The sequence below is a fragment of the Phyllostomus discolor genome, chromosome 4 (genome assembly GCF_004126475.2).
Source record: "Phyllostomus discolor isolate MPI-MPIP mPhyDis1 chromosome 4, mPhyDis1.pri.v3, whole genome shotgun sequence".
NCBI classification, from domain to species: Eukaryota; Metazoa; Chordata; class Mammalia; order Chiroptera; family Phyllostomidae; genus Phyllostomus; species Phyllostomus discolor.
In genome coordinates, this window is record NC_040906.2 from 26,064,956 (window position 1) to 26,089,082 (window position 24,127).

The 24,127-nt window shown below is 37.3% G+C and overlaps 1 protein-coding gene across 1 annotated transcript; it reads right to left on the reverse strand.

Moving 5' to 3' along the window:
* Positions 1-494: 494 nt before the first annotated feature.
* Positions 495-21,455, reverse strand: ICOS (inducible T cell costimulator). Its single transcript, XM_028510810.2, has 5 exons — positions 21,331-21,455; positions 6,535-6,864; positions 5,745-5,851; positions 4,608-4,692; positions 495-2,652 (listed from the first exon to the last, which is right to left on the reverse strand). Exons 1-5 carry the CDS (start codon positions 21,386-21,388, stop codon positions 2,612-2,614), a joined length of 621 nt encoding a protein of 206 aa, XP_028366611.1. The 5' UTR covers positions 21,389-21,455; the 3' UTR covers positions 495-2,611.
* Between the last annotated feature and the right edge of the window lie 2,672 nt (positions 21,456-24,127).

Below are 24,127 nucleotides of genomic sequence, written 5' to 3' on the forward strand. Positions count from 1 at the left end.
TGTCCACAGTGAAGGACACAATTGAGATGTGAAAACTAAATGAAAGAGAAGATTCTGAATAGAATCTTCTGCTATAAAGTTTGAGGACACCTGGGAAAATTTGAATGCAGTTTGAGGGTCAGATTAGTAGCAATGTATCAATGTTAACTTTCTGATGTTGGTGGATTATGATAATGGAGGAGAGTGTTCTTGTTTATAAGAAATACATACTATTCAGAGGTGATAGGGCATTAGGTTAGAAAACTGACCCAGGAAAAGAACAGTTGTTTTGCTATACTTCCAACTTTTTCATAAGTATGTTGTTGTTTCAAACTTTAAAAAAATAGGAAGGAAGGGAGGGAGGGAAGGAGGGAGAAAGAAAGGGAGAGAGAAAGAAAGAAAATGAAAAGAGTGATGAAAAGAGTGATAGTTCTAAGCAATAGAACTATCTTCAAGAACAATGACAAATTTGCTAAAGTAATCATTTCCTCCCCCCAAGAAAACACTGAGATGTATTTTTAGTGGCTGCATATCAAATGTTTATTCTTTAGCGTCCTACTACTACTAAAATCCAGTTCATAGGTAGCTCCTCTTAAAACCAGTTTTTATTTCATAGAAATTGTATCTTTCAATAATTCACTTTGAAATGTCCCATGCTGAGGATGAGGATGCTTCAGGGCACAGCCTAGACAACCAGATCTCCCCCCACCCTGATCCTCCACACAGAAAGCTGCAAATAACTTAGGGAACACCTCTGCAAGGCCAGCTAGGTTGTTCAAGTCCATTGAAAAGAGAACACCATACTTGATTCAAATTACAAATTCAGTATTGTACTGTACACATCCAGCATTACACATTCTTAAAATAATATAAGCATGCATAATGACAAATCAGGTGTCTTTTAGAAAGTAATCTATAAGCAGGCAATTACAAATTCTAAAACTACTAAATAATCCCATTTCACCTAAAGTTGAAAATATCATTGAGTTGTCATCCTGTTCTCTATCTATGAATCCATTTCTATTTTGGTCTTGGGGAAAGGGAGGCTGGGGGTGGTGGGACTGAGCAAAAAAGAAAAAGAACTCATGGACACAGACAACAGGCAGTGATTGCAGGGGTGGGGGTGGAGTTGGGACAGGGTATTAGGGTGATCAATAATAATGGAAAAAAATACAATGAAAATAAACTATTAAAAATATTGAATATGCATTGGCTGTTTTAGAAGTCTTTGGCAAGCAGACAGAAAATAGAGAAAATATCTAGGCTAAGAATATTCACATTCCAGGTATTGAAGAACCTTTCTAATCAAATTATATTTGAAGGAGGACTATCTTAAAAGGCCAGGTCAGTTTCCAGGCTGAATGATTTCTAGGAGCAGCAATCATGCAGAAGTTCTCTGACACGTCTGTGCTTCTTCATAGATCCTGGTGGTACACGTGCAGGCTGACCCACTATGGTCCCAGGCTGGCTTCAGTCTCTGGGGGCAAGCATACCTGGTTGTCTCTAGATCGGGGGAGTCTCTCAACCCTGCTCCAGGTTAATAGAGTTAATTTCAACCTGTCAATGCCAGTGGCAGCATGACTGTAGTTTGGCAGTGACCTCCAGAAACTGTAGTTTTCTTGCTGAATAGGTCGTTGGCTCTATCCCAGGACAATGTTTGACAGTTACAGGTTTTATTTTTTTGCAATTGTAATATGATCTACAAAAATAGCCTAGCTTGTAATTAATAGCACCTTGAAAACATAGATAATCGTAGAAAACAGAGTCATAAAATGAAGTCACTTTTCATTCTGGTCAGTGTTTCCTACAACTAATACCAACAAGTCAAAAAAGTATACCATTTTAACTGAATTTCTGGGGGAAGGTGTTTACTGGGAGCAGAAATATACTTGTAGGGAGAATATAGGCTGTGACTATATATAATATATTAATGAATATTATATATATATGTATTTTATTGAACAGTAGAGGAAAAATATAGACATAGCTCCCTACTCAGTCATGAAGAAGCATGTTCAAACAGAAAATTGAGAGTAGAAGGCATCTACACTCTTGGTGGAGTGGTGGACTGAGGTTCAGAAGTTGGAAAAGAGTACTGTGTACTCATGTATTAGTACACTATAGTTACATGTTGACACCTCAGAAATAAAATAGCTACAATTTTGTAGCCTCTCCTGCTACTGTCTGATTAAAAGAGGGATGTTCATCCTATAAGGAGAAGAGGTAGTCTGTTCATGAAATGTGGACAGATGCTGGCCCTTGGCTGCCCATTCACTTTGTAGATTTAGTACCCTAAACACATTTTAAAAACATTTGTAGATGTGCTTGTTTACTGGCTGATGTGCTGCTAGAAGCAGATGTGAAGACAGTGATTCCAGTCCAGCGAGGTCCATTTGTTGAGCACGCATGAGCCAGGCTTTCTGTAAAGCTAGTTCTGAAAGGACATTTGTTTGGATAGCACTCAACAGCACTGAGGCAGTCTGTTGAAATCTCTGTTGACTGATGCAGTCACTGGTCCAGATTGAACAAACACCGGTAGAAGATGTATGTAGTCGAATCAAGTCAGATGCTCCATGGTCTAGGAAATAAGGAAATCTTGCACTTCAGGTAGCGGGGACATGGCCAATGAGGTTCATGCTGGAGGACTAGAGAGTCCCAGGTTACGAGTAACATCTGTAACAGAAATTTAGCATAAATTCGTTAAAAGCTCTCCATGTGCCTATTCCCTTCAACAAGCTTTCCCCTCTTCTCTGCCTCTAATAAACACACAAACACACATGTGTGCACACACAGGTAAACCCCATCCAAACTCTCCTCTATCCTTTAAGACCCAGCACCAGTTCCACATTTTCCATGAAGCTTTACTCAGCCCACTCTCAATTCCTATAGCAGATGTTATCTGAACTCTCCATCTCACATTAATTGAGTACTTTTGACACTGTCATGTGACTCCACCCTCCATAGAAATGTATCACCTCTCCCAGTGATATTACAAACTGAAAATGAGGACTGTCTTGGGCCTTCCCTTCCTCTATCCAATAGCACAGTACTATTCACATAATAATCATTCAATAAATATTTGACAGAGGTGCTGAGCCAGGCTTTGCTTGGAACTGTGTATGTGTAATGCTTTCAGAATATAGAGAAGAAAGATCCTGCCTTCCCTCAAGAAGCTTACACTCTGACCATTTTCACATTTATTTAAATCTAATTACAAGATATATGCTGGGCTTGGTAGGTGGGATGTGGAACCACCCACCTCTGATTTCAGCCACAGCTGGGGTGGACATTTCTGTGCATTTTGACTGTTCTAGTACTCTGAGTACAACAGCCCCATCACACACTTCTCTGCTTTTCTGCCGCAGGCCTTCCTCTGATCACCTGTGAGCCAGCTCATTTCAAGCACAGGGCACAGCTCAGGGATGAGGGAGGTTAATATGCCCTGCAGGCAACCTCAAACCAGTGGTGATGGGAGCCAGTGGATAAGTGCCCCACTTATGAGAGTATATCTGTATACTTCTCAGAGGTCCTGTGACCTCTAGCTGAGATCTTGGTAATGCAACCTTCATTTGCTTTTCCTCCTTACCTGCCTCACCTGCCCTCCTCCATAACCCCTTCTTCTTGGGGTCACCTTCCATCTAAACTACTTGCACCCAAGCATCTGTCTCAGGGTCTGCTTTCAGGGTTCCAAATCAAGGCGGACATATTATTACAAGCAAAGAGGTTGAGAGAGATTTTTTTCAATAGCAAAGTTACATGAAACATAAATTCTTTGGTAGGGGCAAAGCTATGGTATTCAATCTCTGGGCAACAAAGAAGTCACTGAACATTCTGGGCATCTAAAAAATGAGGAGATGGACTAAAAAGTTCTTTTTCATATTTTAATTCTATGATGACAGATGTTTCGTGTGTTTCTTTAACATAAATTTTTCACCACTGAGTTGTGGCAAAAATGCAATGCCTTCCCTCTCACTGTATACCTCATATCATTCCAACCTCAGAAGCATGAAACTTATACTTTTTCCACAATAGGTGCTTCAAACTTTCTGAATGCTCCTCAACTTAATGACACTCAAGTCGATAACACTGTTAATAAAGAAGGTCAAAGTCCCACCTAACTGGCTTTGTATGACATCAAGGTTCTTTAAATGTGCACATTTTAACAATATCTTCACCAATTCTTCTTTCTCCCCCTTGGTAACATCAACCCAGAACTCTCTTCCAAATCTCAGTCAAAAGTCTCCATGAATTACGTATCTCCCAGATTTTTACATAACTCAGATTTTTGCACCTAAGTTATATTCAGTAAATTCCATTGTATGACTTAATGAACTTTTCAACAGGGAAGTCTTAGAATCATCTAAATTTTTAAAATATCAATTGGAAAATTGCCTTGATACAATAATGGTTTATGAACTTGTTTGGTTATTTTTAATGATAGTTTACAAACCTGTTTGTTTTTAATGCACTTCAGAAATTGTAACTTCAGTTAAAATAAAAATTCAGCTTTTCACAGAAAATACTACAGTTCAAACTTAGAGGCCTTTCCCCTTCAAAACCATAAATTAAAATCCCAAGCTTACTGTGAAGCATGCTCTTCCCTCCCAAACCCCTAGATGTCGCTGTACCTGTGAGTCCAGGCTTCTTGGCCGTGTTCACTGCTGCCATGATCATGTACTCACTGTTAGGGTCGTGCACGCTGGACGGACACTTCTGGAAGAAAAAGCGAAAACTTGGTTTGTCATCTGCTCTCCCCTATCTCCATTCCTGTTTTCTGGTTTGTTTACTTATTTTTGCTTTATTATTTGTTTATTTTTGTCTATTCTTTGTTGAAGTGCTACGTGACAAATGTAACGGGACTTGGGCTCCTGGCTTCAGGCTAAGTAGCAGAATAATATTGACAAGTAAATATGAATATTTTTGCTGAACTAACTTCCTCATTTTTGCCTTTATCGTCCTTTCCCCAGTCCATTTAGATCATGGGCCCTATCGCACTCTCTTCCTTCTTTATCTCTTTTCATATTCCATCCTGGCATAGACACATATAGTGTCTGACCAATGATCAGACATAGTGTCCACTATGGACACTATGTGGGTACACTTGAGTATTAGCATACTTGAGTAATATGCAGGATGGCATAAGTCCTTTGAGAACCTGTGTTGTGAAAGACTCAAAAGAACTCTTAGCACAGAAAGATTTTTGTTGTCATTATTGTTATTGTGTTATCTTTCTGCATAACTTTTCAGTGGTTTTCTTTAAAAAAATAAGGAGTTCTAATAATTTACCACGCAAAGAAGCTGGCCATTTACTTCTCAGCTACTACTGGTGCCTTATAAGACTTTCTCACTGATTATTTCTTAATTGACCAACTGAGTGAAACATAACTTTTCATCTTTGTCCTGACTTGTAGGAAGCTTAGAATCAAATGTGCAATCCATGTTAAATAATTTTTAAAAGTCAGAAACAAGTATTTTTATGTTTTTACCTTTCTCCTTTTTGTCTTTTATTGGCCTCATTTTTATTGAATATATAGCATATATCATGTCATGTAGTAATGCCATTGAATAGTTTTTTAAATAAAGCATCTATAAGATAAATTTCTGCTTCAAGTTAGTAGTTTAATTAGTGGTTATATCTTGAGAAAAAAGAAATTGTCTATTTGTTGATCAGTTTACTCTGGCAAGAGTAATACATACTATGATGAGTAAATAACCACTGATAGTTCTCAGTAAAGCAGATGCAAGAAGAGACAGACATTGCTCACCTTTTTTGTAAGCCAACATAAAAATACGCATCCAAAAATGTAGACGACAACAAAAGCTACACATCCCAGGGGTAACCAGAACTTCAGTTGGCAACAAAGCTGTGATTCTGGGTTAGAAAAGAAGGTACATTAAGAAAAAGTTCTAAGAAATCTTCCCTTTCAGTGCTGAATCACAAGTTCTTTTACCAAATTTAAAAGTGCTATTTAATCAAATGAGCTTGTCTTCACTCCAACCATGAAATCCAGTAAGTAATAAATGACATCATTTCAATTTTGTAGCAAGAATCCAAAACCTAAAACCTAAGAGATTCTATGCCTATACATGTTTACAAATAGGATTAATAAAAAGGACTTCTCTGTCTATATTTTTTGTAAAAGAATAAGCAGGAAAATTGATGACATAAAACTTATTTTTCAGTCATCTCATTGCAGCTCACAAACCAAGCATAAAATCAATAATATAAGTGTTAAGTAAATAGAAGTAATAGTCATTAAGTCATGGATTTCAGTATTTGTCTTCATTTTCCTGATTTTCAATGGCATATGTGTTTTAAAGACAACATAACCTATTGCTAACTGATCAGTTTACACGATTAAATTGGATAATGTCGATGAATACTAATTATTATTAATAAATCATCTTTGCATATTTTCATCATAAATGATTGCCATCAATTGCACCTAAATGAACTTCAACACAAAAGATACTTATTTGTTTGTTTTTGTGAGTGAGAAAAGTTGTCAAAGTACAAATGCACACTACATTCCGAAGATGAAAACAACGTCTTACCATAAACATGCAAATACTCTCGGGTAACAATCTCTCGGAAAGGAGGGGGATCAAAAATTGATAGATTGCAGATGTAATAGCTGGCATGAGAACTGTCCAAGTTGTTCAGAAAAAAAGAGACACTATCATTGGATAACTGACAGGATTTCAGGTTCTCAGTGGGTGGTGTGTTTCCGCTTCCCTTTGCTTTAGCAAGATTACAGAATACTTGAGTCCCTTTTAGCAACTGCAACCTGAATTGCCGAACATCCTCAGGGCACTTGCATAAAATTTGTACGCCTCCGTTGTGATATGAAATCATTTCAGATTTGGCAGAATGTTTGGTTTCTCCTGGGTTAAAGGGGAAAAAACAAAGTCAAAGTGATATTTTGTGCAGAGATAATCTTAGTAATTATATTTGAACACAAAAGTAATACTCTCTTCATTCATAAAGTCACTCCTATTGCACCAAATGACAGAACTTCACAACAACAACAAAGAACATGGCAATAGTTAAAACTGTGCCCTAGGAGAAACCTAACCAGACATGCATTTGTCATATATGAATATATAATATGCAATATATTAGGTAATATATTTACAAAGTACAAATCAAACAGATATGGTCCCTGCCACTTGGCAGCTCCTATGCTGGAAACAGATGATAAACAAATAAATATGTAGTAACTCACCATATTTGTGCAAGGAATGGAGTACTAATCAAATAAAGGTGGTGGGATTTGTTTGAATTTTAGTGGAGAATCAGAAAATGCCACTTTGAGGAAATGACTTTTATCATTGAAATTGAAGGAGGATTAGCACTTAGTCAAGGAGAGTTGGGGGAGAGATTTGGGGAATGATGTAGTTAAGAAAAATCTTTTAAAAGTACAAATAGCTTAAACTAAAAATGTATTTAAATATATATTTAGATTATACTCTCCTGCTAGAGCTTAAAGAACAGATGAATCATTTTCAAATGATAGAAATGTGTGTCTTCTCTGAACCTCATCCATTGAAAACTATATCAGTGGTTTCATTTCAGTTTTATTTCTGATAAAAAACCTAAGGCCCTAGATTTTCACTTACTGTTTCATTCTTTCGGATAAATTTTAAGCTTATAGGAAGCCAAGGTTGTTTTTGTGAGCTACTTAGGATCACAAAAGGAAAAACCTGAAATGGTTTTGAGCTAGATGCAGATTCTAAATTAATAGATTATAAATTCAAACTGCTTTTTGCCTTCCTTTTAAAAAAATTTTGGATCTTTTTTTTAATGTGAGAAAGTTTTATGCTGAAATTGTTTGGGAAAAATATTACCACAATGGTTTTTTACTTGTTTTAAAATCTCTGTTCTAGTCTGGTGGCTCAGTTGGTTGGAGCATTGTCCTGCACACCGAAAGATTACAGGTTCAATCCCCAGTCAGATCGCATACCTAGGTTGCAGATTCAATCCCCAGTTAGAGTGCCTATGTGAGGCAACTGATCTTTGTTACTCTCTCACATTGATTTTTTCCCCTCTCTTTCTCTCCCCTCCTTCTCTCTCTAAAAATCAATAAACATATCTTCAAGTGAGGAATAAAAAAATACATTAAAAAAATCTCTGTTTTAATTCTGAAATATCTGTGTATTTTTGCTTTTTATCTTTCAGATATATACTTGTTTTATATAGCAAACATATTATTTTGTGTTCCTGTATTGTCATTTAATGTTATATCATAAACATTCCATTTTGACAGTCATCATAATTATCCTTTTTAATGATTGCTTTAAAAGGCTATAACATGAATTTATCATAATTTGTTAAAGCATTTCTAATATTAAATATTGGGTTTTTAACATTTTGCTCTTACATAAATGTTATGATATTTGGTCAAATTGTTTAAACGTTATTATGACACTGTGTATTACCATATTACTGAAAAATCTATTTATAGTATGACTAGTATTATGCAGGAGGATTCATTTACCACAACTCTACTTGCACTAGTTGCCTTAATTTTATTTAAGATTTATCAGAGTTACTCATTTTTCTTTTCTTTTTTCTTTTTTAAGTATATTTTATTGATTATGCTATTACAGTTTTCCCAATTTCTCCCCCTTTACCCCCTCTCCACCCTGCACCCCCCAACCCTCCAGCATTCCCCCCATTTAGTTCCTGTCCATGGGTTGTACATATAAGTTCTTTCAGTTCTGTTTCCTATACCATTTTTTATCTCTCTCTCTATCTATTTTATGCCTACCAGTTATGCTTGTTCTTCCCTGTACCTTCCTCCCCCCATTCCTCCCTTCCCCCTCCCCACTAAAATCTCTCCATGTGATGTTCATTTCCCTGATTCTGTTCTTCTTCTAGCTGTTTGCTTAGTTTATGTTTTCATTGTCTTTTCTTTTAGGTTCATTTGTTGATAGCTGTGAATTTGTTGTCATTTTACTGTTCACATTTTTTATCTTCTTTTTCTTAGATAATCCCTTTAACAGTTCATATAATAATGGCTTGGTGAAAATGAACTCCTTTAACTTGACCTTATCTGGGAAGCACCTTATCTGCCCTTCCATTCTAAATGATAGAGTAATCTTGGATGTAGGTCCTTACCTTTCATGATTTCAAATATTTCTTTCTAGGCCCTTCTTGCCTGCAAGGTTTTTTTTGAGAAATCAGCTGATAACCTTATGGGAACTCCTTTGTAGGTAACTCTCTCCTTTCATCTTGCTTCTTTTAGGATTCTCTCTTATCTTTAATCTTGGGGTAACTTAATGATGATGTGCCTTGGTGTGTTCCTCTCTGGGTCCAACTTCTTTCAGACTCTCAGGGCTTCCTGGACTTCTCAGAAGTCTATTTCCTTTGCCAGATTGGGGAAGTTTTCCTTCATTATTTGTTCAAATAAGTTTTCAATTTCTTACTCTTGTTCTTCTCCTTCTGGCACCCCTATAATTCATATATTGGAACATTTTGGGTTGTCCCAGAGATTCCTCAGCCTCTCTTCACTTTTTGAATTCTTGTTTCTTCATTATGTTCCGGTTGGATGTTTATTTCTTCCTTTGGTCACTTCCTTCCTGTCACTGTTGGTTCCCTGAATATTTTACTTTATTTCGTTTTGGGTGTGTTTCATTTGTTCTTTCATTTTTTGAGCAAGTTCAATCCATTCTATGAGCATTTTGATTACCAGGGCTTTAAATTCTCCATCAGATAGGTTGGCTATGTCCTCATTGCTTAGTTCTCTTTCTGAAGCTTTGTCCTGTTCTTTCATTTGGCCATATTTCTTTGTCTCGGCACACCTGTTAAGTTGTAAGGGGGCTGGGCCTTGAGTATGCACCAGGGCAGGGCAACCCTCCTTGCTGTGCCGCAGTGTTATCTGGGGAGGAAGGTTCAGATTGGGAACAATGCAGCTCACCTGTTCATCTCTAGCCCACTTTCCAATGGACTCTCATGTGAGACTGGGAGTTTCTCCCACCTTGGCAGCCTCCACAGTTCACAGTGAGCTCTGAGTCTCAGTTTCCCATTCAGCCAGTCCCACCCATGTGGGTTCTTACTGGTCTGGTTGTTCTAATTGACTGTTTCTTTAATTCTTTGGTTGTCAGAATTCCATGCAGTTTGATTTTCTGGCACTTCTGGCTGTTTATTGATTTTAGATGGGTTGTTCTCCTCCTTTTGGTTGTGCAAGGAAGGGAAGGGTTTCTGTCTGTGCCTCCATCTTGTCCGGAAATCCCTCACTTTTCTCAATGTCTGTTGACTTCAATCTGCATCTCTCATATTACTAAGACATAGATTTTCAACTTGGGGTTTGCTTGTGAATATACAAACAAGGATTCTAGTTCTCTGTTATGGCAATCCAGATTATTCTATCTAATTCCCATATACAAAAACTAAAATGCTGAACAAAGTGTCTAAAAATATTATTAAGAGGAGTATAGAGCTGACACAAAGAGAAGAAATTACTAGGTTAAATTTGGAGAACCAGAACCCAGAGAGATAAGCAGAGCTTAGTAACTGCTGTTACTCTGAGAGCACTTGCTGTTCTCCCATATTCAAACTTTTGTTTTCATGTTTCAACTCCCAGAGTGTAAAAAGTGAGATATCTAGTAGAAGACCATTTCCTCGATAAGCTGGGATTCCCCAAAATTGCATTCTTGGAGTTTGGGTAAACCAAAAGTAAACCAGCCCTCATACAGATGGTACTTTTGAATCACTTCAGTGGTTCACAAAACCTCAATTCTTAGATTTTGTTGAAGGTGATTTTGGATTCTTATTACCCGTAGGCTTTTAAAAGTAAAAATGCAAACTATTTCAGATAGAAAAGACTTAACATCCTAGGCCTCAAATCATATCTACAAATAACATTTTAATGCAATGACAAGCACACCCTAAAAAATAGGCACAAAGGAAACAAGATAATGGAAACAACTGATCAATGTTTCTCTTTCTCCCCCCTCCTTTCTCTCTCTCTCTCTCAAATCAATAAACATATCCTCAGGTGAAGATTTTATAAATAAATAAATATTTTTAAAGTATAGAGAAAATAATGCTTATTTTATTTCTAAAATACAGGGAATAATATAAGCATGGGGGGGGGGACCCAATAATATGAGAAGAGATGAAGTCTGCATTATATGAAAGTGAAAGTTGTTTTGTTTGAGGACTTATTTGTCTGAGTGAACTATGTTGCGCTATTATGGTTTTGATGCTTGTATCTCTACCATCTGCTGTGGAACATACAATTAGTGGGTTTGCTCTCAGTTCCTTTAGAAATGATCAGAGTAAACTTCCCAAGGACTAAGAATGGCAGCAAGTAAACCACAAAGACATCTTGGGGCAAAAGTTTCTGTGGCCATTGTGTGTACAGACAGATACAATGCATTGTCTTCTATTTCTAAAGATGATTTTGTATCAACTTTTTCCCTTTTGTGTCTACCCAATGACTTGTAACCCAACACAAGATGAAATGTAATAGTCAGTAGTACAGGATGGTAGAAGCCCAATGCAGTGGCTCCCAAGGAAACCAGAGGAAAATTCTGGCTCTGGGATTAGCAAGCCTCTGTGACTAGAGTACCCCTCTGGACTTCAGTCTCGTCGTCTGTGAAATAAGGAAGTGAGACCAAAACATCTTAAAGTACTTTCTAACATTTACCATATGTGGATCGAGGATCAGAACATACCCACCATATGAGACTACAAATAACCGAAAGAGGTACTACTGTGCTGTTGGATCCTCTAGGGAAGAAATCATGTTCCCATCATCCCTCTCTGTCCCAGCATCTTATTGGGCTGTTCCAGGAAGTCAGGAAAAGGGGGAATGAATGAGACTACCTTACTTGCCCATAGAAGTGTGTAGGTAGGGCCAGGAAGACTATCTAAAGTTTTCTTGAGTGACAGTGTCAAGGGTTCATGCCATTGACATTGGAGGAGTAACCGGAGATTCCTTCCAAAGTGTTATTTCTCCTGGACATGCTTATTTTTTTTTCATCTTATCATAATTAGTCTAAAAATTACCTAGGTCACCTTTTTATTATTGAATGTAGTGATAAGAAGCCTGACTTAATTTTCCACATATTGAATACTTAAACACTCCGTCTGGAAAACCATCTGGGGGCAAATAAATCTAAGTCTGCAATTTGAATGCTTTAAACCAGGGGCGTCAAACTCATTTTCACCAGGGGCCACATCAGCTTCGCAGTTGGCTTCAAACGGCCGAATGTCATTTTTGGACTGCATAAATGTAACTACCCCTTAACAGTTAAGCGAGAGCTCAGCTGCCACTGGGTAGAAACAAGGTGCTGGGCCAGATAAAACAAGGTGGAGTGCCAGATTCGGCCCTCGGGCCTTGTGTTTGCCACCTGTGATTTAAACTAAAGGGATCAGGTATTGCATTTAATCAATTGCTTCATCATAACTTTGGCATCTATAGAACAGATACGCTCAAATACCTTACCACAAATTCTGTTAGTCTTTGGTGACATTTGAAAAACAGTATCGAAAGGAGGCTATACCTATAACCATGACTAAATCATTTAATGGATAGGCAGACAATTTCAGGAAAACCTGTAGATTACTTTCATATAACTACAGAAGCAGCCAGAATATTTTTTTTTTTACCCTCCCTGGATGTTCTTCTCTCTAAGGCTGATGTCCAATCAGGAGTACTGATAGGATAGCACCCTTTTTATAGCCAATGTCTGTTTTAACTGCTTGGGTATCAAATCTGTTTGGTCAGTTCTTCTGCCATACCAGTATTTAAAAATTGTGAGCATCCCCTTAACCAAATTCTTTTTTCTTGCTCTTTCTTCCTTTTTCTTCACATACCACCTCTTAATATATCATCCTCCAATATATCCTCTCCCACACCATCTTGTGTATGTCCCCCCTCTCCTTAACATACCATCTTCAATACTCATAAATTCTCATATACATTGTCTGTCCATGTTTCAGACATCCTGTAAACACCCCCACATTCTCATACACATTTCCTGTAACATAATTCAATCTTTGCTCAGCAACATATGCAGTCAGACCCGGTATACTTAGAAATCATGCATCAAATCTGATTCTTTCATCTACAAGCAACTGCTAGCTTAGCCAGGGGTGTCAAACTCATTTTCACCGGAGGCCACATCAGCCTCGCAGTTGCCTTCAAAGGGCCAAATGTCATTTTAGGACTGTATAAATGTAACTACCGCTTAACTAGGTGCAAGGAGCTTGGCGCTGCTGCTGCCGCCGGGTAGAAACAAGGTGTCAGGCTGAATAAAATAAGGTGGAGGGCTGGATTTCAGCCCACAGGCCTTGTGTTTGCCACCTGTGGCTTAGACAGCTCAGCTGTATCACAAGCTAAGGTCACAAACTCTTGGGTGTGTGAAAGATTGTGGGTTTAATCTAAGGTTGGAATGCCACTAGCAACAACCAAGGGAAGTGTAATAAAAGCAGGCCACCACATGAAAACTGAGTCTCACAGGATCACTGATAGAATCTGTCTATAGGAAACAAGTTTGATTTCCTGTCCCTCTGTTTCATTCCCAGTAAAATGTATCCACTTCTCCTCCATTTGAAGTGCAACTGTCCAAACTAGCATTGTCCCTCTCTGGAACTACAAGAGCTTCCTAACTCTCTGCTGTCACCCTTGCCCACTTACCATCCATTCTCCTCAAGGAAACCAGAACGATTTTCTAACATGTAAAGTTGGATAGTGCCATTGCCCTGCTTGTAAAACATCTAGGGCCTTTCCAGTTCACTTAGAATAAAATCTAATTCCTTACCCTGGCTTCCATGACCTGCATGACCCACCTTATTTCTCTAGCCATTTTATATCAGTCATTCACTACACTGAGTCATAGTGTTCTTCTTTCTATTCCTCAAACACGAGAAGCAGGATCCAGGGTTTGGGGATTATTGTTTCGTTGTCTGAAATCTGGAATGTTCTCTCTGATCTTCGCATGCTTCTTCTTATTATTCTTTTATGGAACTAGAGATGATTTTTATTATAGATTTCTCTTTTTAAAAAATATTTTTAAATGTTGTTGTTCAAGTACAGTTTTCTGCCTTTTCTCTCCACTTCTCCCCCCTCCCCCCACCCCGCAGCCATCCCCACCTCCCTCCCCTGATTCCACCCAGCCTTGGTTTTATCTGTCCTTTATAGTTGTTCCTGTAAACCCCTCACCCTTTCCCCCCTCATTAGCCCCTCCCATCTCCCCTCTGGTTACGGTCTATTTGTTCTTAATTTCAGTGTCTCTGATTATATTTTTCTTGCTTGTTTGTTTTGTTGATTAGGTTCCAGTTAAAGGTATGATCTTCACATGCTTCTTACTTCTGTAGAAACCACTGACCACTCAATCCAGAGGACACCCTAAGTCATTTTCTATCATATTACCTGAAATAAAGTACTTATCATTGTCTGAAATTATCAGGCTTATTTATTTATTTGTTGTCTGGCTACCCCACCATAATATAATCTTTAAAATCAGTGACCTTGTTCATCTTAGTAGAGATCCATCCCAAGTACCTATAATAGTACCTGATGTGTAGTAGATCAAAATGAATATTTCTTGGATGGATGGATGGACAAATAAATAAATCTGTATATATTTTTAAATCTGGGGAGATGAAGCATTGAGTATAGAATGTAAGAACCAAAGAGCTATTAGAAATTACCCATTTAAGGCTTTCAATTTACATTTATATTTATCAAGCTAAATTGAGGTAAAAAAAAAAAGTGAGCATCTTACCCAGGATACCTCCTTAACTGGGATATCAGATTCTAATGTAAATTATCTGTCTGACTTTTAAAGAAACAGGTTCTTCACCTGTAAATATCTCCCAGGTTCATAAATACTTGTTTAGGTTAATAATGATTCTCTTGGCTCTTTTATGTCTAGCAAGGGAAAGTCAGGTTTAAATCTGGTTGATTATTTGAATCTCCAGAGTGCACAGTCATTAAGTTTGCCCAATGTACAGGGGTCCTGGGACCAATGATTGCTCTAGTACACCCAGGTGTTTCATAACCACAGCATGTCAGAGATTTGTGGTATATCTTTTAGTATATCTTTTAGCATTGCTATATATTTTAGTATTTAATGCATTACTAAAAACACAAGCAGGAGCATGTTGTCTTGAATCCTGTTGATGAGTGTTGAAATCTGAATATTAATTCTTAGTTTTTGTTTTGATACCGTATCTGTTTACTTCTTGTCGGTACTCCCAGATTGTAAGTACTCTAGAGCAGTGATTTTCAACCTTTTCATCTCACAGCACACATACTTATTAAAATTCTGCAGCGCACCAAAAAAAATATCTGTTTGCCAATATGACAAAAAAATAGGTATAATTTTGATTCATTCATGCCAGACAGCCATTGCTGTGTTGACAGTGTCATTTTTTTATTTGACAATCTAAGGGAAAAGAGGTCAGTGCCCTGATTAAATAGTCAGGTATTGCATGGTTTAAAAATTCTCGTGACACACCAGTTGAAAATTGCTGCTCTAGAGAACCTGTACTGTATCTTCTTAATCACATTGACTACTATGTCTACAGGGTACAATCTTCCCGATAGAGGCTCAAGCCTGTTAACAGCTGCTAACTATGATTTTTATAATATTACTGTTGATATCAATAGTCTAATGTTTTCAAGACAAGAATAAGACTCTTTATAGTAGATGATTTCTTCAGGTTTTCAAATATTTCAGGGTTTAAGAGTATTTGCATCTTCATTTTTGGGTTAGCTGTTAAGAAAACCTCTGAAGAAAAATGTATTCACCTGTACCACGTACCAAATAGCACTGTGGTATGGTTCAAAAGTTTATTTTCAAGTTGATTCTTTTAATAGCTAAACTACTTCACTTCTTCTGTATAAGATGGTCTTATTGAACCCATCCTACCAGGATGGTTTATAAGCAGTTGTATTTTTCGTGGTTGAAAATTTTTAACAAAAACATTCAGAAAATTCACACAATACAGGGACTGTGAGACAAATCAGCAATTTTACTTTATTCTTCTCAGCTTAGCCCTCTAACCACAAACCTCCAAAATGTGTCAGAGTGATAGAAAGATAAGATCTCCTGAGTTTGCAATTATTGGTAATGCTTATTAAACACATTTTTTGTAATCAATGATAAGCTTAGCTGAACATAGCACATACATAAGACTTAAGAGGCAAAGTTCTAAAAATTGCAATGTTTATTTTGTTACATTTGACCTTTTACTAAGAAATTCTAAAAATGTGCTTTCTACCACTTTTTTCAGCTTTCCTAAAAGCATTGTCATTTCTTATGAGTCTACTATCTAAAAACTTTATATTTGCATCATTTCTATACTTAACATCATTATTCAATGGTATCCATAATCTAAAGAAGTGATTGAAATCAGTAGGAAGAATCGACAAAATAAGCCCAGTAGAAATGCTTAACATTTGCTGAAAATAAAGCCAAAAATGTGAAAAAATGAGGAAAAATTGTTAAAAGCCAAAAAATGCACACACACACACACACACACACACACACACACAATATGTGAATTGTTTATACTCTGCAAGGAACTCTGTACTGGGGAATAAAACAAACCCTTGGTCCTCTAAGTTAGATGAAAGATTAATTTTCTTCTAGTAAAAACCCATTTTCTTCAAGAAAATGGAAAAATCCCAGAAGTGATATAAAACTGTATAGCAAATATTCACAAAGTAATTAATTTGCAAACAAGTTATTTCATTGCCATTGATTTGAAATTGTCCTACTAGGGAAATCACATGAGGTTAAATAGACTAAAATCTCTTCCAGGGAGAGGGAGAGAGACTTTTATGAGTACCCATGAATATCCACACTATTTCCCAGCCTTCAGCTGCTGTGCAAAGCCCTTTGGGCACACAGATGAGGTGCTCCCTTCCCTGAACTCATTTACATGCAAGGCTCCAGCTCTCATCTCTACTCCAATGACCCACAGCTTTCTCTCAATCCCACCCCACCCCTTGACTCCAGGGAACATTTTCAATTTCCTTTTGACATCTCTATTTGGAAATCTCATACATCAAGAATAACAGTTACAAACTAAATTCATTATTCACTCACAAACCCAAACCTCATCCTTTAAGAGAGTCACTAGTCTGACTTTCAGAACCTCAGAGTCTTCCCCATTTCTTCCTCCCTGACTCTCCCGATCCACTTGGTCACCAAGTCCAGTTGACTAGCTCAAGGGTATCTCTTGAATCCATCTTCTTCCTCCACCCCCATGGCCAATCCAGATCTTTTCATGTCTTCCCTCATGTGTGAGAGCCTCTTCTTGACTGTCCTTTTCGACAGCAATCTCTCCCATCTGAGTCCCTCCTCCAGGTTGCTCCCAAAATTGTGTTTCTAGAAACTCTCCAACTTAAAGCTTCCATTACATTTTTGCTTATGAGGTTAAAAATCAACTTGTTTTTGTCACGGCACAAAATCCTTTGGCAATCTTATAGGTCATATATTCAAGCCATATCGAATTTTTTGACCATTCTTTTTACATTGTTACTTTTGTTTCCATCTATTAGAATATCTTATTACCCCTTTATTTACCTAGAAACCCCCACTATTCTTTAAGAACTATTTCGAGTAGGTCCCTGAGATCAACTCCCCAACCCCAGACAAAGATTCCTATCTTTATCCTCTCGATAGTATTTTGCTTACACCAATATATTTATAATTCATATATGTGTGGAGCATAATCATTCTATCTTTCTCATTTAACCACGAGCTTCACAAGAATAAGGACTGCATCATGGTCCTCTAAATAATCCCAGGACCTGGAACATATTAGAAACTCAATAATATTAAATAAATAAATACATAGAAGAATACAGAGGTTGAGCATCATTGTTACATGTCCTGCAACAGGCTGAAGAAAAGAGCCAGAATGGCGGGCAAGACCTTATTCACTAGATATTGAAGAATACTTGTTTCCCAGTCCAAAAACAAAGACCCATACTGACTGATTCCTAGCCAATGCTCTGAAGCTCAATAGGTCTGGAAACAATAGAAATATCTAAGCTTTCAAAAGCTTCCAAAACTAATACCAACAATAACCTATAAGCATGGAGTGCTTCCTCTGCATTGGGTCCTGTGTTAAATGCATTTCATGTAATATATCATTCGATGTTCATTATAACACTTGCAGTCTGATTTCTTATTTTTTTCCCCTGTGTTACAGATGAAGAAACTGTGGCTTTGAATTACTGGCCCAAGGTTATAGAGCCAATAAGTGGTAAAGCCAAAGTTTGGACCTAGGCAATCTGAGGCTAGAGTCCACACTCTTCAAGAGCCACTAAGTTCATTAGGATAGATTTGGAAGGTATTTTAAGATATTTCTTTTCCTTCAAGATGTGTTGGGTATACAATAGTCCCAAATATTTAAAGTAGTCACATTAATATCACATATGAAAGTCCATGCGCTTAGTACATTGAACCTGCAAAAAGTCTGGGTCTTTGCTCTGAAAGGGTCTAAATCCTTAATGATTATTCTGTGATTTACCTGCCTATTGAAATATAAAAATATGGATTCACATATACAAAAAATTTTCATCATAATTACATAGGTACAAACAGATACTACTATGATATTTTTGCTTTAGACCTAGATAATACAAAATGAAAAGAATGTTCATTGTGAGTTCAGTGGAGGTGCTGTGGTTGTTTTTCATGAATCGATTTTTTTTAGTGCTGAGCCATAGGAGAATATAAATGTCATCTGCTAAAAGTTTGATTTCACAAATTCAAAGAAGTTACATTTACCATATTTTGCTGCGTACAATGTGCACCCATGTTTTTGTGCACATTATTCACAGGATTATTATATCCATGGTATGTAGTCATTATATCCATATATAATATGTATCCTTACTTTTCCCTCAAAAATTCAGGCAAAAAAGTATGCATTATACACTGCAAAATGTGTATATAATGCACAAATACTGTATTTAATTGTTTATTGAAAGTGCCGTGTGTGTGTTACATCAACAGCTCAGATAAGCGAGATCCCATTAGAACTAGTGGTTTACTGAATCAAGGCTCTCCAGTCTGTCTCTCTCTCCTTTTCAATATAAAAGTTAGAAGGGACATTCAAGTTTCAAGTCTCCACACTGAACTTAAAAAAAGTCATCACTATCATGTGGAGGTAAACAAGCCAAGTTGTACAACTCCAGTAGGTAGAGGCCTCCGATTTGTATTTACGTATACAGATGTACAGAAAAATTCAGTGTTCCAACAGAAAAAGATTTTATCAAAAAATTTTTTTAAAAAGTAATGTTATTTACTACTGTGACATTTCAAGACTCTCACAGTTGTGCCTAAGGACACAAATATGTTTGACACAATTCACCACATGCCTGTATCTGTGACTTTAAATTTGTTTTTGTCTTTTATTTATTTGCATTGTCCAGTGCAAGAAAGGACTCATAAAATTTCATAGACCTGAAATGTGCAAGCTTGTTCTCTCTATATACAGCAATGGGGAGATTTCGCTTTCATTCTCAGCCTCACTTTGCACATTTCTTCAGTGTATCCCTTCTCCACTTAGGCACGTCTGTCTACTTCCAGGGTTCTGGCCTTACTTTATTTCTTCCTACCATAGATGCTTTGCATCTACTCTTTTCATGGTATGGAATATAATTCCCTACCCTCACACCATTCTCCCCATTTAATCCTACTTGTCTTTCAAATAGCAGTTCAAGTGCCACTTTCATAGGAGAGACTTCAATGAACTACACTTCCCAACCTCCCTACACTGCCACACCCACACAGTATAGATAGGCTTCTTTATTACAATCTATGATAGAACTGAGTTCTATTTGTAATTATCATTAATTCTTGTAATTATTTTACTAATGTCTCTCTCCCAGCCACTCAGTTAGCCTGGTGAGAGCAGGGAGTAATCTTGTTTAGCTCATAGCATACTTACAGCAGCTAGCACAGTACTTTCTGCATGGTAAGTACTTGGTGCTATGTGAAAAACTGGATGAGTGAATGAATGAGTGAATGAAGTAGTAAATATTAATTCTGAAGCTATTCGTTTGTTGTCTATGCTGCTAAAGGATTCCATTGGGCCCTGGCTGATGTAGCTCAGTGGATTGAGCATGGCCCTGCAAACCAAAGGGTTGCTGGTTTGACTCCCAGTCAGAGCATATGCCTAGGTTGTGGGCCAGGTTCCCAGTAGGGGGCCCTCGAGAGGCAATCACACATTGATGTCTTTCTCCTTCTCTTTCTCCTTTCCTTCCCCCTTCTCTAAAAATAAATAAAATCTTTTTTAAAGAAAGGATTCCATTGGGTTATAGGAAAAATATAGGCAAGCAAGTTGTCCTAAACTGACCTTGGGACTTATAAGTAGACCTTAATTCCATATTTCTCATCATTCTTTACTTAAGAGCATCTGAGCCACCTTGAGCCACCACAAGATCAAACATTTGACCAGTCTGCTTTTGTTTTTTTTTTTGGGGGGGGGGGGAAGTCATATTTCTTTGTAACACTAAAATTTCTAGATAAGATTATGCCTACTAAAAGTCCTGACTTCACTTTTAGTGTTAATAGAACTCCCCAATTTAATATAATTGAACTTTTCTTTTCCCAACCTCAAGAACAAGGCTCAGAGTTTAGGATAAAATAAATGTAATACTAAATAAAATGTATAGGGTAAGAAGTAGTAGAAACATATATTAACTTAGTTGTAGGTAGCATTAATTAAATTGTTCAAATAGAACCCGATATATACCATCTAAGAGAAAGAAGTGAGGGCTTCAAAATGATTTTTTAAATGTCTAACAAGGGCTGGGGAATGTTTTTATTTCATCTACTACTCCTTGACCTTTTAGAGGGACGCTTTGAGCCAAAAACACTCTTTGGAAGCCTGGGCATTTCTGACAACAGACCACCCAGATAAGATTAAAATCAAAATCCTTTTTTTCAAAGTCTTTCCATTTCATTTCTCCTCCAGAAACAATTCCCAGCCCAACGCCAGGACTTGTAGTTTTCATTCTGTTGACACAAGCCCTTTTTGCCTTTCATCTTTCTCAGAGAACAGTAAGCCACTCTTCTACTTTATCCATTAAAAGGTAACTCCAAGCAGGTAATTTAAAATTTTAATTGTCTGAGGAAACATTTTTTTTTCATCTTAAAACATGATATCAAAGGAAGCAATACAAACTCAATGCCATCGACAGTGACATGGATGGCAAATGCCCTCAGCCATCCATGCACGTGGGCACTTCTGCAATTGTTCTGACTTTCAAAAAGATACTCTTCCTATTTGGTGCCTAAATTTTCTGCCTTTGATTTTCTTGCTGTTCACTTGAATTAAACTTAATAAGAAATATTCGATAGGCCACTTACCTGTTAGAACTTCAACTTGGAAGCAGAAGAGAAAGAAATACCAAAGGTCGGACTTCATCTTTGCCAAGGACAGGTAAAATGTTCTCCTTCAGTGTTTAAAAAAAAAAATGACAGCAAATTCGTCCTCTCAAGTGTTTTCTATTTGCTGGAAAGGAAGTGGTTTTGTGGGGGTTGATGTAATGTGAGTGCGAGGAAGTGTTTTTTAATTGATGACAGCGGTTATACAAGAAGCATTACTGCTAAAGGGGGCTGAGCGTAATCCATGGATGGTTGATGATTTTGAAGACAGAGAACTTTACCCTCAGTCTGGTTCCAATAAAACAAGTGAAAGAGACAACACCTATTCTCTTCAAAACCACCCTACTTTTTTGAATCAATAGTTATTGGGGATAACAGGATATAAAAATAGCCACATGATGAATAACATATTCTGACACATTTCTGCTTATGCTATTTGCTTGAGAGGAAGCAAGCCTTTGAAATAGGACAAGAAATAAGTGAAATTATTATAGAAATTGAAATGAAGATATCTGAAAGAGGAGCAATGCAGTAATCTGAGAAATAATATTTGCATGGCATTCGTTGTTCATTTTCCAAATGATGGAGTCAGTTTTAATGTAACTTAAGCTCTGCTGTACATATTACAGAAGAGTCTGTAGAAACCAGGAATTCTACCTCTATAACCTCAGATGAAAGCAGGAAAATTGAAAAGCCTACTCATGATTTCTCTGTCCCTGTAGGGAAATAGAATAAATAATAACAAGAGTAATAATAGTATAAATAATTATGTTTATGTGTACACAAATGTTTTATATGAAATAATACATAAAATTTATAAAATTAAATGCAAAATAGTGTATAATATATTTAATATGTATAAAATATAATGTGAATATAGCCAATATTTTTATATTGTTTCACATGTATTTCAGTGGAATAGTTATATCTATACATACACATTTATGTTATGTTTTATACATGCATTAATCTGTTTAATCCTCTTAACAATCCTATGAGATGGAAACTACTAATCACCCATTTTACCCATAAGAAAAACTAAGGCACAGAGTATAAAGTACTTGGCCCAAGTTATATGATATGTAAGTGGCAGGAATGGGATGTGGAGAGTCCAGCTCCAGAGTCCTCCCTCTTAACTAAGCAGGTAGAACCATTAGTGCCAAAGGTCCTGAGAATACCCTCCAGAAGTCTGAACCAGCTTCCAGGAGGCTGAGTTTCTGAGGAGTGACAGACAGGGCAGGACTGACTCTCAGCCTTTGGAAGTGACATCCAGGTGAATAATTGAAGTCAGTTGGGCAGGGCCACGAAGGTTTCAGTCCAAAATGTCCAGACTCTAAAGTAGAATACAGGTTTCAGGCTACAGACAACAATTAGGGATACTGGACCAGAGTCAAGGGGTTCCAAAGGAAAGGTAGGAGGCTGATTCAGCAGTGATTTCCCTAAGGGGCTGAGGTTTTCCCCGGTACAATTTTGGGGGTTTCATGGGCCTCATTAGTGGATAGGAAAGAAGATATTTGAGGTGTTGAGCTATCCCAAGCAGTAAAGATTGGGCTACCAGGAGACCTAGGAACTTGCTACCCTGATTTCTTCCTTTCCCTTCCACTATGTCTCCTGGACAGTATCAAGAGGAAATTCTTCTGGATGCATTGCCATTGCATCAGAGTCCTTTTCCAGCAAAAATATGGGCAGTGGAGAACAACTGACTTCTTCTAAACTTTTTGTGACCTAGAACTGGAACTAAATACAGTATGTAGAGCTTTTACTTTATTTGATAAAAGCTGACACAAATTCTAAAGCTCAGCTGCAGTCATGTGGAGGAATATAGGGTGGCCCCCAAATAACAAATGTCCATTGAGCACATACTGTGTGCCAGACGCTGTGCTTCACATGAATTATCTCATTCAGTTCTCACAGCTACTCTTTGAGGTAGAGCTCATGATCATTCCCACTTTACAGATGAGGAAACTGGTAGTTAAAGACATTAAGCAACTTGCCCAGGATCACGCAGCCAATAAGTGATTGAGCCAGGTCAGACCCAAAAAAGGAAACTCTGAATTCCACACTCTTAATTACCACACTACATTCTCATGTTAGTCTTTATTTATCTAGCCAGAAACATGACTTTTGGCCTCCTATTTTGGTGGAACAAGGATACCCTTAGGTACTAGACAAAGTTCCAAAACTTTTGAATGCAACAAAAGATTTCCTAATAAAATTTAAGTGTGATGTTATTATCTCAAGAGGAGAAAAATTACATGACAATGAATACAATTACTTATGATTTTAAATATTCAGAATTACTTTTCCTATGCTTGTACAATAAACTGGGCAAAAATTTCCATTCACCACACAGGAAGCACTCTTGTTTGCTTTTATGTTATTTTTTTTTCATTCCATGACTTAAGAAGGTTTTGATTTGTGTGTACAGATGTCTGGGGCAAAGGTGGGGAATGGAAAGTCTGTTACATTAAAAGCAAAATGTTTATTATTACTTGTGTTTACTTGTCTTGTGGGCATGAAAGTTCACAATGTTTGTGTGCTTGCTTTTCTGAAGTTCCGCACACGAAGGCTACTGAGTCCAAACAATAGTGTTGAAAAGCACCCCCAAAGTATCACCTAAACTCAGCTCAACAGTTTGAAAGAGAAGGCTTGTTCCTGATCAAAACTGTTTCTCCCAGTTCATTTCCGGTATTGTTGAGTGGCAACTCCATCCACTCATTTAGGCAGGAATCTGTGAGTCAGCCTTCTCTGCTCTCCGCTATTCACCAACAAGCCCTTC